This window comes from Arachis hypogaea, chromosome 4 (assembly GCF_003086295.3).
Source record: "Arachis hypogaea cultivar Tifrunner chromosome 4, arahy.Tifrunner.gnm2.J5K5, whole genome shotgun sequence".
NCBI lineage: Eukaryota > Viridiplantae > Streptophyta > Magnoliopsida > Fabales > Fabaceae > Arachis > Arachis hypogaea.
The window spans coordinates 11,001,766-11,017,794 of record NC_092039.1 but is presented as its reverse complement, the minus strand read 5'-3'; the positions used below and the strand labels follow the sequence as shown (position 1 = coordinate 11,017,794).

Genomic DNA, 16,029 nt, shown 5'->3' with positions numbered 1-16,029 from the left:
TGTACCACGATGTTGGGGGGGATTTTGAATCCAGGGCAACGACGCCGTTTCAGTTGCTTGGAGGGGGTTTTCAGTCCCTTGAACATCTTATACATGCACGTGGCACCAGGGGTTGCCAACTCAGCCTCCACCTGACACATCATCATGACAACCTGTTCGCAACCGGTGACAGGGGTCGAAACGGTCACTCACGTTGATGGTTGAGGAGCTGTTGGAGGTTTTGGTATGATAAAGGTGCGACATGTCCCACTTTAAAATGTTCAGGGGCCGGAAAGGGTATTTACCCTTATACTAATAATGATAATTTTAAAATACATACTTTTCTTTTGTTCACCATTAGGGATCCTTAATTGCAAGTACTTATCCTTCTGGTGGAGTGTCCTCCTATAAAGCAAATGTATGATAATGGTGGAGATCACAATACATCTTCATCCCAATAATAATTATATTCAAGTAGAGAAAAGAATCTTGATCCGTTTCCTATATATTCCCTATTAAGAAACTTACACTATTGCAACAATTATGAAATTTAATCATAAAATAATTTAACATATATTTTTTTCTTTTTCTTTTTTTATTTTTTGATTTGTGAAGTAGGCCGAAAAAATCGACACCATTTGAGTAAGTGTATCCTCCTACTGAATTTTTGCTTAGAAAAGCTAGCAATGCAAGAAGCTAAGTTTCGGATATATTTAGATGTAGATGATGACCTTAATATTATCCTATTTAATTTATAATTTGCCATCCCATCACCTATCAGCTAGGCATATTTCAATAAAATTGTAGCAAAATTAGAATATACCGATGACCCACACAACTTAAGTGTCAAATAATTACGAATAAAAATAATAAAAAATAATATTTACATCATTTTTTCTTATTTCTTATAAATCATATCATTTTTAATATTAAACATAACTATATAAAAAAATTATACAAAATTAGTGTATATGATATTACTCTAAAACAATTATATATATGTAGGGTGCTACTTTTTATTTGCTCCTTTTAATTTTTCAGGCTTACTGATCAGTGAAAAACTAAGATTTTCATAAACAACTATATACTATAGAGGAATGTTGAACATACAAAGAGGTGATTTTAATAGCAACATATTACTTATTGTGATGATAAACATTTTTCTTTAGTTTGTTTATTAATGTATATCCTTATATGATATGGAAAAAATGTTACTCACGTACTGCACAATGTGCCTCCTAACTCACACATACATGATAATATATTAATTGAACATTTTTTTAAATAATCAATTAACATTTTTGGGTTAAATAAATTAAACCCATATGTATTTAGCATTATTCTTTATAGGGATTTCTTATATTATATATATTCACATTCATTTGAAAAGCAGAGTATTGAAATTGAAGCCAGATTCTGTGTTCTTCCATGTATCCGAGTACAACAATCTTAACTTATATAGTCTTCTAATTGGCAAAAAAATAGTGAGTTGCACACATAAATTAAAATTAACTCATTTGTTTCTCTTCAATATTTTTTTATTATATATATATATATATATATATATATATATATATATATATATATATAATTCTTATATATATTCTTTTGCAGTATGCCAAGATTGATTTACCGTCACTAATATTGATGATAAGTCCAACAGATAATGTACTTTTATATTAGGGAATAGTTTTTTCTGGGGTGAGTGAAATTTCAATATTGATTATATATTTCACATTGTTATTATTCTCTTTTTTTTTCCTTTTTTGATCTTTCTTTCAAGTAACGATGCATCATTTTAAATAATTGAGCAACAGTTGCTGAAATTTCTGTTATATTAGGAATCTAAGTGAAGTCAAGTAGTTCTAGTGCAGTTCCACTACCACTGCTATCGCCGCCACCCTCAATCTCTTCAGATGAGGACTATGATGAAGATGAGGATGAAGATGACACCGAAGACTAGAGCTGATAGTTTTAGTATGGTTGAACAATATACTAGAAATTATAGTTGATGATTAATACACTTTGTTTATGTTTTGAATTATATTAACTTGCTTGTTTATATTACTTTTCTTTTAGTTTGATAATATGATGAATTTGTTTATTTTATGAAATATTATAAATATTCGAATACAAAATAGATAAAAATTTGTATTAAATTTATATTTATTTTGTATGAAAATAAGTTTATTTTGTAATTGGAAAAATCTAAAAAAAAATTCTATTTTAACTTATTGATGGATTTACAGATGAATTTTTTGTCTGTATTCAGAGTGTGAGATGATTTTTCCAAGGTTTAAATTATAGACGGAAAATCCGTTGGAAAATCCGTCTGTAATTACAGACGAAAAATCCGTCGAAAAATTCGTTTGTAATTACAGACGGAAAATCCGTTGGAAAATTCGTCGGAAAGTTCGACGTTTCAGGAAAATGGAGGGAGAATTTATAGAGGAAAAATCCGTCGGTAACTGGTAAAAATCCGTCGGTAAATAATTTCTGACGAGGCTTTTACAAAGGGACAAAATTCGTCGGTAACCAAAAATTTGTCTGTAATAAAGACTAAATCTTTCTGTAAATCTGTCTATATAATCCATTTTATAGTTGTGTTTAACATCAAATATATATAGTCATTAAATCTGTAACGAAGTTTACCACCACCAATGTATATAACAGGGATTGGAGTTTGATTTTTATATAAAATTGTTTTTGTTTCAACAGTATCTTTTATCATCTATATCTATTAAAACATGTATTTTTTATTACTTTTAATATTAAATTATTCAAGATATATCTTAGTTAATTTATAAACTCTTTCACTTTAACTGGTTTCATTTTTATTAATATTATATACTTAATAAATAAAACCTTGAATTACTATTATGCCTGTTTCTCACTAATCGCCTATATAGAAGGATAGGTGCTTCTATAAGGCAAAAATGGTTGCAACTTGCAAAAATAATAGATTGAACTGCAAGCAGAGTGTGATTTCGAAAGTAATAGCTGCGCGTGCAAATGGTCGGTTTCGTTAGAATGGATTTTATGGATAAGGAAAAGGATAGGAAAATAATTATTTTGTAATCAGTTAATTTTAAACAATTACTGTAATTAATAATTATTAATTTTGTATTTTTAGAAAAATAAAATTTAAATAATTACTAATTATATTAATTAGTATAAAGTCCAATTCAAAAATATTTGTTGACTTTTTGGCTAAACCCTTATTAAATGATTAGACAACTTTATATTCATGAAAATTTAGTGGATCTTTGTGGGGTGGATACCTATATCTCATCCCGGTAGATATTTTCAGGGTTCTCAATTAATTTCTTGTCACAAATAATATTTACGGATACTGATTTTAGTAGATTCTTTTGCCATCCTAACAGAAAAATTATTGCTTAAAGAAATATTGACAGTTCCTTCTTGTATCTATGTAAATGGTATTTTCTTTTTATCTATTTATGAAATTGTTGGTACTAAAAATAAATTTTTTCTACAAGATATTTTCACTATCAATTGTTTCGATTACAGAAGCAGAAATGAGCAAGTTGAAATCGAAAAAAGATAGTGCAAAGAATGTCGAAGTCGAAAAGCAATTACTTGAGGACCAAAGTCGTAAGGAAGACGTGGGATGTCAAAATAACTTGGCAGTCAAGATTCTCTATAGTCAAGACGGGGTCGTGGCCTGAGAAAAAGGAGGAAGCGAGATCATGGGCAAAATTCTTCATGGTCAAGTCTATTCTTATCATCTATAAATAGGAGAAGTTTACAAGAGTTCAGAGACTTCAATAAAAAACATTTCACCATCACACCAAACTCTGCAAATTTTCAGCCCCAGTGACGCAACGAAAGATCATGGAGTGCAAGTGTATGTGAGTGTCAGAAGTTCATTTTTATTTTATTTTCCTTTGTTTTCTTTATTTTCCATTTTAATTCATTTCTTTTTATTTCGTTGCTTTCAATATTTTATTGTTATTTTGCTTTCTTTCAATTTTAATTTTACTCTTTCATTTATTTAAAGCTTACATTTTTTTGTACTTCCTTTTATTTGCTACAATTTGCCACCAGTATTTCGACGCAGTTTGTTTTGACACAAACGCTTAGTAATTCCTATGTCAAGCCCACTTTTTTTCAGAAGAGTCGTATTTATTTCTCGAACTGAAATCTTGATACAAGATTGATTCGACAACCTGTCGAAGTTACCAAAAATCAAGTGAAACAAAAATATATTTTAATCCTTTCTTATATAAGATTCAAATAATATAACTTTTAATCTACTTATCCATCAATAATTATTATAATTTTATATATGAATGGAGACAGATATATCAATTTTGCACTAATATTCTCAATGCAATTGACGGATCAAACATATGGATCCCCTGACTTAATTTATTTTTGGCGAATCTCAGAACCTATAATCCTAAAAATTAGAAACAATATAGATTCAGAAGCAAAAACCCTAATTAAAAACCCTGAAATCAAAACCCAAAACCTCCTAAATTTCACAAAACCAATTGAAAATTGATACATACTTTCTCTGTCTTCACTAGCTATTGTTGTTCACAATCATCATCATCAGGCGCTTACCTCGCTTGTTAGGGATTGATGCTTCACCTCATCGAAAACCTTGACTCTTCAATAGATTTATCGGAGCAGCGGATCAACCTTCAAAAGGTGGTTTACTTACTTACTCGTTAGAGTAGGAGGGGTCGCGAGAGAGCAGAGCGCGCACACACTTTTTTTGACACTAAACAGAGAGGGGAAGTTAGAGAATAAGCGAGAAGAGAGGATGGAGAATGAGATAGAGAATGCTTACCTAGTGAGCGCGATGACGAGCAGTGACAGTGAAGAAGAGATGATGAGACGAAGGTGAAAACAAAAGAAAACGGCAAAAGAACTCTCTCTTAGCTTTCTGCGAAGGAGAAGGGCACTGGTGTGAAAAGAAAATAGAATTCATTGTTATTATAGCACGCTTATATTAGGAAACATTTATGAAGCGTACCCAAAACATAACAATTAGACTACTCTTGAAAAGCGTCTTTTTGGGTAAAAAAAAAAGGATATTCATAGACATTAAATTAAGGCTATGCTTTATAAATAATTTTTTAATATTTAAGGAGACACTTTTTAAGTGATGTCATAACTATGTTTTCTATTCTTCTAAAAAAAGACAACAGAGAATAAAGCGTAGCCTATTCTATGAATAGACTACTCTTTTTAAATGTAGCTTAAAAAAAACGTTATTGAATGAATAATTTTTTTGTAATGAAATAATAATACTAATAGTATAAAATATATATTTATTATTACTGTCTATTTTTTTTGATGAGTGGAGACCCTACTGAAGTTTAAGGATAGTTAAGGTGCACTATATCTTAGAAAAAAAAGTGGGTATTTACCCATAAAACACATTTCACCATTTCTTTTATATTATTACCACACAAACTAGCATTGTGTTTTTTTTAGAAACTAACGTCTCACATCTTTTTTCTGATATATTTAGAATACAAAAATCCTTAAAAATCAGTATATTAATTAGAATCAAAATTCTGTAAATAAAAAATAAAACACGAACAAACTAATCTAACAAATCAAAATCAAAATCAACTATCAATAAAAGATAACATGAATATACAAGAGATGACATGAGTATTCTTTTTCAATAAAATTAATTTTGTTATATTCAATCTTGTATCAAGTGACAACATATTAAAAATTAGACAATAAAAGTAACATTATTAGATCATTATGAGAGGCATCAAACACACGATAATATAAAAACTTACAAACATAATATTGGTATGTGTCATGTTGCTCATCAATTGAAAAGAATTTGATATATTTTTTAATAACAATTACAAATTTTGATATTGAATCTTCGCATAACGAATTAACTTTAGACATCTCTGTCTAATTTTTCACTCATCTAAGAATATAAGCCATTTAGAATCTTATTTTAGAGTAAAAGAAAATTATTAAAAAATAACAAAATTGCATATATGCAGAGATATATAATTAAGCGTATTATATGGCCATGCTGCGGAGAACAACGGTTTCAATAGTGAGACCAGGGCCAAAACCAAACAACACACCCCAATCAAGTCCTTCTCCAGTGGTTTTAAGTCCAGTTTCAAGTGACTTCTTTCTCATCAAATCCATAATGAAGAACACACACGCACTTGACATGTTACCATAATTGCTAAGTACATCTCTAGTGGCTTTCATCTTCTCTGGCTTCAAGTTCACCTTCTGTTCAACTTGGTCCAAAATTGCGCGTCCACCAAGATGTGCAATCCAAAATATTGAGTTATAATCAGATATACCCAGTGGATCAAAAGCTTTACTGAGTGCACCATTGATGTTTTGTGAAATAATATCCGGAACACTCTTGTTAAGATAAAATGTAAGTCCAACTTCACGAAGGAGACCACCGATGGCTCCATGGCTGTTAGGGACAAGTTGTTGATCAGTTGAAACAATCTCAAAGAGAGGATTCTCAACCTCTGGAACAGGATCAGAACCAATGATAATTGCAGCAGCTCCATCGGCAAACAATGCTTGCCCTACAAGACTATCCATGTCTGTCTCATTAGGACCACGAAAAGTGACTGCAGTATTTTCAGAACAAACAATAAGCACACGGGCATCCTTGTTGTTTTCAGCTAAATCCTTAGCCAAACGAAGGACAGTGCCACCAGCGAAGCAGCCTTGGTGGTACATCATGTACCTCTTGACGCTTGGGTCGAGCCCTAAGAGTACGATGAGTTCGTAATCAACGCCAGGCAACGCAACACCGCTGGTGGTGCAGAAAATCAAATGTGTGATCTTAGACATTGGCTGACCCCATTCCTTGATGGCCTTGGTTGCAGCCTCTTTTCCAACTCTTGGTACCTCTCTGATCATCATGTCTTCCCTTGCATCCAACGACGGTGCCTTGTATGCGCATATATTGGGGTTCTCCTTCAATATCTCTTCTGTTAAATACATATGTCTGTTCTTGATCTGTGTTCTCTCACCTGTAATAATATGTAATTCACATCTATCAATATCCTTGATGAAGTTTCAAAAACGGTAAATATATGTATTGAACAAGTTATTATTTCTAATTATGAAAATTTAAATGGTGAGCGTAGAATATGTAAATTTTTACTTGTATAAAATTTTGTTAAACTAACCCAATTTCTATAGGATATAAGTTAGTTTATATTTTTCATTGTTTTAATTATCAGTGTTTAAATCTAGCTATGAAAATATTTGACGATGGACAAAATTTTTTCTTTACGTTTACCTTGTATTTGAATAGCCAATAATTCTCATTTCTCCCTAAATCCTTTATGGTGAAATAATAAAATGATAGTTTAAAATATTATTAGAGTTTACCCAATACCTTGTACAAGTTTATTGATATTTTTAATGAAACTAATATGCATGACAATTTCACTTTTTTATCTTTACTAAAATTTTTTTTCACTGTTTGATATGAAATGTTATATATTGTGTATTAATTAATATAATAATAAAATAATAAATTTTACTTTGATAAATATAAAATAAAGCAAAAGTAAAAATAAAAAATACATACAAATACGTTGAAATTTCTTCTTAAGATCAGTCATGTGTTTGCTATTGGTGACTCTAAAATAATAATCTGCATATGTACTCTGATCAACAGTTGTTTAATTGTTTTGCTTTGACTTTGATTGATTGTGCATGTATCATGTTACATATATTGTGTAGTTTTACTGTTATTTAATTCATGATATTCTGTGGATGGCGGACCAGATTGGCGGCTTATTTGTTTAGAGACCTTTTCGTCTTTAGTAATTGATGTATGTGGGTCCATTTTTTTTGGTTGGTAGAATAAAGTATTTATTTCTATCCCCTTTCTCTCTCTTTCTCTCTTTCTTTTCAGTCAACTTTAATTTGGTTTGTTAGAAATATCTTACTTTTTTAAAGCTTGCATTTAACACGAAAACATTATTAAAGAATTTTTTAAAAAATTTAAATATAGAGATTTTTTTATTTTTTGTAAAAAAATTCCTTTTTTTATTTTATGCATCTAATTATATAAAAAAATCTTTTATTTAATGTGTGGCGGCTCTGTTTATTTATGTTACATATATCTAATCAAAGTTGCATAGGGTGCACTATGCTGCAGAATTGTTAGGGGAAGATAAGGGTACAATGCAAGTTTGATTTGCGTTTTTATTTTTTTATTTTTTATTTTTTAAATTTTATAAAAATAATAAAAATAATAAATTTTTATTTTTTTATTTTTACTTCCTGTTATTTTTTTTATAAAATTTAAAAAATAAAAATATTAAAAAAAACAAAAAATAAAAACATAAATCAAATGCACTCTAATATTTTATATATTTGCATTCAATTACGAAGGATATGAATAGGTGCATCCAGTAGGTAGTTGGGCACACATGCTTATTATTTCCATTACATCTATCATGATACTATGGTGCCAAAACATTAGGTTGACAACAAAAGATAACATGAATTAATAATTGAGGAAGTATAGGGAACTAATCGAGTATCTATATAATGTGTATAATGAGAGTATAGGAATGTTCGATTCAGTAGGATATCATATATTTATTATCTCTAGTATTCGGATGGTTATTCTAGATAGTATGGGTGTATTGTATTTAAAAAATTAGTAGTATTTTACTCTGAATGTTTATTTTTTAACTCATATTGGACCAAATAAATAGCCCCTTGTACACATTGACTCCCTAGCGAGATTCTTAATAATTATATTTTTGATATTTTATTTTTTTTCAAGTAATTTTTTTTTAGTTTACTTAACTTTTGCATAAATTTTTATTTACCTTATAATTTTTTTTATTTTTAGAATTTATTAAGGGTTGAATTTTAAATTTTTTGGACATAAAATTTTGATATCATATCTTGATACCATTTATTTTAAAAGTTTAAACTAATAAAAAAATAATATATATATATATATATATATATATATATATATATATATATATATATATATATATATATATATCCAAGTCATGTTGAAATTAAAGTTGCAGAAACGTGCTTATTATTTCCATTACATCCAAGTCTTGTTGAAATTAAATCTCTTAGAAGCAAAAATATTTGTGTCTGATTTATTAACTAGTGGTACTTAAGTATATTTATAATTAAGGTGATCTTGTCATTTTATATAAATTTCAATATTCAAAGATGATATATTTGACTGGATGTGTGAGGAGTTTGGTGGGTGGATGACAATAATGGAGTCTACCACCATATATGATTCCGGTCTTTAATTAAGTAGTAGTCTTGCTTGAACAAATAAAATAATAATATAATAATTGATTATATTATTTTATACTACTAGAATAATTTTTATTACTAGTCACTCTCTCATCATTTTACCAATGGAAAATATATTTTCATAAAAAAGTAGTGCGATTCACAACTTACAAACTTGTAAAACTGTAGAATCACAAATATTCCTCAATATATATATCATCTCAAGTATCCTAAGAATAAATTGAATTCGGCATAATATTAAGGGCAACGTCGTAGAAAGACCATGCAATAACACTTTTTTTAAAATTATGGTCACTGAATTCGAAACTCACTATAACATTTTTAGCTTTAATTAAGCTACGGTTTTTTTATGTCATGTTTAAAAACTGTAACAATAGAGATAGTCTATAGCAAGGTTCCAAAAACTGAACCGATCAATAAATCGATAAGATGATTATTAGTTCAATGGTTCAATTAAAATTCAACCGGTTTAATTAAATATAAAATAAAATTATTAAAAATTCTATTTTCAAAAATAAAAAATTATAATTAGCAACAATCACAAATACAAACTTATACAAATTAAAAACAGTCAACAATTAAGTATGAATTATTAACAAAGATTTATACAATTTCTAATCACATCAACAAACTAACAGCACATGCATCATTAGAACACAATCAACAATTACATCTAGAAGTTCAAAAGACAAACTCAGAAGTTAAAATCCATTACAATTAGACAATAAAATAAAAAATCAACAAAAAAAATTAAAAGAAGTACCTTCAACAATCAACAAAATTATTTCAGAAAAATTAACTCAAAATCAGAAGAGCAGTGGACCTAAACAACCGTTGGAGGATGAAGGTGAAAGCAAGGGTTACTACTGTGAGTAAGCAATCGTGGGAGAGAGATGCGACAGCGAGGAGAAGATCTCCGAGGAGACCTTCACAATGGTAAATTAAGGAGAAGAGCTTCGAGCACCACGGCGAGAAGAGGACCAATCTGTAGAGACCACTTTTGGTTGCGATGGCACAATGACAGAGATACAACTTCAGAGCGGTCATCGGCGGGCTTAACGACGAGGGCAAAGACGGCGACGCAAATAGCAACCCTGAGCAGACCTAGCAATGCGAGGATACCCTTGAAGAGGAGACGGCGGGGCTAGCGGCGTTGTAACTCGGAGAGAGGGGTATTTAGTGTTGGGTTCTTTGTTTTATGAGCGAGAGAGAAAGAAAGAGGACTAGCAGGTATACTTGACCGCTTGAGTTTTTTTTTTTAATTAAAATTCTAAAAAACGTTAAAAAACTGATCAATTCACCGATTTATTGCCAGTTCGACCGTTTTTTCACTAGTTTTTTGTCAAGTGGTTTTTTGTACCAATCAGACAGACTAGAAAATCGGTTCCTGATTAACCTGATCAAACTGGTCAGTCTAATTCGATTTTCAGAACACTGGTCTATAGTCATAATTTTTTATTTATAGTAACAGTTTTGATGAATAGTACTGATTTTAGAAAATAGATTTTTGTCACATAATTTAAAAACAAACCGTAACAATAGATGTCAAAGATCAAGGTTTGAATGTTCACCTTTTTTAATAGAATTATTTCAGACTTTAGATCAACTTTTTAATGTCGTACTTAAAAATTGTGATTTAAAAGTGTCTAAGGTTTTCAAGTTTCAATTTTTTATCTCACGATTTAGTTTTGGATTTGTGTTCCTTGAAAGTGGAAGTCTGGAAAGTACTTACTACTTTGATAATTCGGTTTTTTGAATACCAAAGAAAATGACAAGAGTTAAAGTTGTCCATGATTCTCGTTAGTAAATACCTGTAATTAGCATTAGCTATAGTGTGTTGACATAGGGCTATAGTGGAGGATAATATTTCTGCTATCGCAAACGTTAACCAATCACCGATGATTCATAAACAAAGTCACAAATGTAATTGATTCTATGATTTGTTTACACTTATATATATATAGAGTTTAAACTGTTGTAACAGTTATTAGTTACAAGTGTATCAATATCTTGGTTTGTGTGATACAGGGAAACTCAAGTATACTGATAGTTGAGAAAAAGTTATTTGATTTTTCTTTTAGACTAAAAAAATAAATACTCAAATGTCACGTTTATAAACTACGACCATAGAGTAGTCTCATGTCGCCATCAAAAACTGTGGCCATAAAATAGTTCAATGCTACAGTTAAAATTGTGACTGTAGAATAGAGTTAGGGTCACAGTTTCTAACCGTGACAATAAAAAGACTAAAAAAATGGTTAAAAACTATGACTATAAAAAGACTAATAATGTGACTATAAAAGCACTAATGTCATGGTTAAGAACTGTTACTATAGCAGGACTAATTAAGGTCACGGTAATGCGACCATAGATCAAAAGTTACGTTTTTCACTTTGTAAGAAAAGGACCATGACCTTTGCTAAAAAAGGGGTGACTATTGTATGGTCACAGCGATATTGGCCACGGTTGAAAACCGTAACGTTTGATAAAAAAGGGTGACCATATATCAAACTCACAGTTTTTTATACTTATATTCACAATTTTAAAACGGGACTTAAAGAAAAAAAAAATGTTGTAGTCTGAAACTTACCACCACCAATATATATAACAGGGATTGGAGTTTTTGTACATAAAATTTTTATTTTTATTTTAACAATATCTTTTATCATCATCTATATTTATTAAAAATATGTATTTTTTATTATTTTTAATTTTCAAATTATTTAATATCTCTTAGTTTATTTAATATTTATAAACTTTTTCATTTTAACTGATCTCATTTTTATTAATATAATAAATTTAATAAATAAAACGTTTTTAATTAGTGTTATACCTGTTTATACGCTACTCTCTTATAAAAGGAAAGAACTAAGAAGGTTGCTTTTCTAAGGCAAAAGAGTCTGCAACATGCAAAATAATAAATTAAAATGTAAGTAGTGTGTGATTTCAAAAGTAGTAGTTGCGTGCAAATGGTCAATTTCGTTAGAATGGATCTTATTGATAATTGTTATATAAATAATATGAAGGTCAAAAAGGGGGAAATTTTGTCAAAATAGACGACCCCCTTGTACATATTGTTATATTGTTATAGTAGATATAGGTTATTAGATATAGAACACACTTAAATTTTTTTTTAACTTTTTTTTTATCTCTTATATCGGTATTTTGTCGACTTTTATTTATTTTTGTTATCACCGATTTCTAGATTAATAACGTGCCTAAAATTGGGTTTTTTATTTAAATAAAAAATCATTAATTTATATTTTTATATATTATTAGTCAATTTTGTAGACAAAACAATTTCACATAGATAAAAAAATCTATTAAAAAGTAAAAACCATGAAATGTAGTTGATTTGGCAATATATATTTCATTGGAGTGCATGCAAAAAAGACTTATCTTATTTTTGGTGACCCTGTGGTATACCTCTATAGGAATAACGTATATTTTATAAATAGATGAAAAAAAAAGTCATTTAGATTTGTCGCAAAAAATAAAAGAGCGTGAAAAATGTAAATATTTTTTTAAGCAATATCATTTCTCATTAGAAATGGCAAAAAAATATGTCGAAAATAGTTTATGAAATTTCTTAAATTGATCTCTAAAATACTGTGCAATCAAATTAGCACCTCATTTTTCTAGAACTCACGTCTCACGTTTTTTTATATATATTTAAAATACAAATCAATACCCCTTAAAATATTATATTTAAATTAGAGTCAAAATTCTCTAAAAATTAAAAAAAAAATCAAAACCTTAACAAACTAATCTAACAAATCAAAATCACCAACCCCATCAACACCTCAAAATTCCTCTGTACTCATAATCCTAGTGGACATTGCTTAGTTGCATCTAAATTGCTAGATTATATACCACCTACCTCTGTTGCTGATGAAGGATTGCAAAGAAGCTAGATATTGATAAAAGTTAACCAATTGATATTACTTCTAAAAAGACACAGTTGTCCATAGTATTTACTCTACTCGTTTTTTAGTCATTGAGCTTTGTTATAAAATTATATTGTGCACTAGGTTCCATTTTTGGTAATTTGGTAAAATTTTACAGACTTTTACTATATATAGTTTATTTTTTAACAATGACAAATTATTAACATCTTAATTTGCCAGCCAAGGTATGGTTATAAGGCAGTCATGTGAAGCAAAACCTTGTAGCTATTTATTTACTTGCATTTTGAGGCATATTATAGATTTTCAAAGATCTCATGTTCTTTTTTAAAATAATTTTGTGATAATATGAACAATATTTCTGTTAATAGTTTGTATTATACACATGCTCTTGATTTGATATATTATAAAGAGTTTAGCATCACAAATATTTGAAAAAATGGTATTAGTTTTCGTTCTTTTTTATTTACTTAGCTTGTAGCTAGAGATTAGGTTGTAATGTGTAATTCTGATTTACCACACTGCTGGTATAATATTAAGTTGTATATGCATGTTATTTAAATGTTGTACTTCAAAACATTTCAGGTTAGTTGCACTATCAAGTCGAGTGCTTTTTATTATTTTTTGGTATCCAATCATTCCTCTCTCCAATGGAATAATGAAGGCTTGATTGTTGATTGTCCTTAATGTATGTGAGATGAGGAGTGCTAGAGGACAGTAACTTTTGTGATTTATAGTCATCAAGTAGTCATCAATGATGATTTTAATGGTGTGAGATTTCATCCAATGACTACAGATTACTCATTTTTCTTTTGTTGGTTACATGCTGGTCAGAATTTAATAAAATTGCTGACCCTCTAGACTTTTCTATGTGGGATTTTAGCAAACTAGCTTCTTTAGCATATTAGGTTGGCTACCAAATAGTTCCTCATTCAACTGGGGTGAATGCTTTCATTATTTCCAGTTTCACCCTTTCAAAGATTTCATGACTCAATAAACAGATCATTGTAGTACCAACACCAAATTCATCATAAAAGTTAAATTAAGTGGATTGTTTAATTTTTACATGTAGAAATAATTCAAATTTCTATCTTTATCCTGTCATCAACTCAACGTGTGTGACAAGTTTTGACAAGTTTTGACAAGAATTCAAGTGCAGCAGTGGAAGCCTTCAAAGTGATGTAACTTGACTGAAAATCAATATTTAATGACTAATACTGCATTTATATTCTCTATTGATTTGGTTTGATTGTCTGAATGTATAATAATAGTTTAGTAGTATGGAATTGTGCAAGTTGAATTTGATTACTGTAGATTAAAATTTATTTAACTAATGAGAATTAAGCAATGTTTACAATGTTTACATTTAAAATCTCAATGGTAGTGGTCATAAGCATTGCGTAGCATTGTTTTTCCAATTCTGCAGATTCAGTGTCCGGTATTTTTTGGATTTCGTCATGTGGAGAAAGCGGGAGCTTATATTTCGGGCCTTCTTGGTAAAATAGAAAAATATCTGTTCATTTCATACTAATTACTAATTTCTTTAAAATTAAATAATCTTTAATTTGATTGGTATAATTTTTTCAATTAATAATAGTAGTTTATAGCTTCTAGATTCATTTAGTTTCAATTTTAAATGATTTACAACCATTTAGTTTGCTACATTTTTTTTATTTAAAAATTCAGTTTTTGTGAAAGTTTTAAACCGCCACAAAAATTTTAAAAAATTGCCAGAAAATTTAACACAAAATCTCCCACAAAGAAGATAAAGAATCTCCACTAAATTATGTCTTGAGAGTTCTGTAAAACCACCACGAATAAGCTCGTGGCACCTATATTTTAAAAAATTGAGAAACTTTTACAAATCTTTTGTGAAAATTTTAAACTGCCACAAATCAGTTTAAATCTTGTAGAGGGAGGGAGTTTGGATTCTAGCTTTAATCCAATCCAGCACTAATGATGCTGACTACTCTAGTCAATTTTAATCAAAATCGTAATAAGGCCCCCAGTTCATACGTCCTATCCTAAAAGATATAATAAATAACAGAATACCTAGCAGATACCGGCACTTTCAAAAACTGCCGTTATTTTCTCAATGTATTTCAACTACTGTATATGCTACTTTAATATGCGTAACTCAAGCTATTTTCATTTTTCCATAAAATTAATTTGCCAATACACAATACTATGAAATTGAATTTTATTACGTCTTCGCCACAACACAAGATGACATGAGTATTCCTTTTCTATGAAATTAATTTTATTATATTCACACTTGTATAACAACATATTAAAAAATAGACACAAAAGTAATAGTCATGTCAAATATCACTATAAGGAGTTTGCTATTTGTGGCAGTTTTTATGTCAATCTGTGGAGGTTTATGATCCCCATCAAATAATTTTTGGAAATTTTTAAAATTTCTAAAATTTGAGGTATCACGAGTTCTTTTATAATTTTTTTTTAAATTTCCTAATCTATTCAATCGGGGATTTTATGTGTGTTTAGTGGGAGTTTTATATTGGTCTTTTGTGGTAGTTTAAAAATCCCCACAAATTGATTTTCTAGTTTATAAAGATTAACTGTTTTGTGGGATTTTCAAACTTTCACAAACCTTTTGATTATTTATTTATTTTTAATTTCAAAACATTGATTAATACCAACGGCAACGATTCAGAAGAGGTGGCTCGATTCAGAAGCTTTTGACTGCGGCAACGATGGCAAAAACTACGGCGACAACGGCAGTGGAAACTGCAGCGGCAACAATAGCTACAGAGCAAACAGATCTGAAACCATAATGTTGATAGAGGAGGTGGCACGATTGAGAAATTTTCTGTGACAA

The 16,029-nt window shown here is 29.3% G+C and overlaps 1 protein-coding gene across 1 annotated transcript; it reads right to left on the bottom strand.

Moving 5' to 3' along the window:
* Nucleotides 1-5,879: 5,879 nt before the first annotated feature.
* Nucleotides 5,880-7,655, bottom strand: LOC112794638 (stilbene synthase 1; the record flags this gene model as incomplete). The annotated part of the gene is made up of 2 exons (XM_025836627.2): nt 5,880-6,998; nt 7,565-7,655. Coding segments are annotated over 2 exons (1,083 nt in total), but the record flags the coding sequence as incomplete, so codon positions are not given.
* Between the last annotated feature and the right edge of the window lie 8,374 nt (nt 7,656-16,029).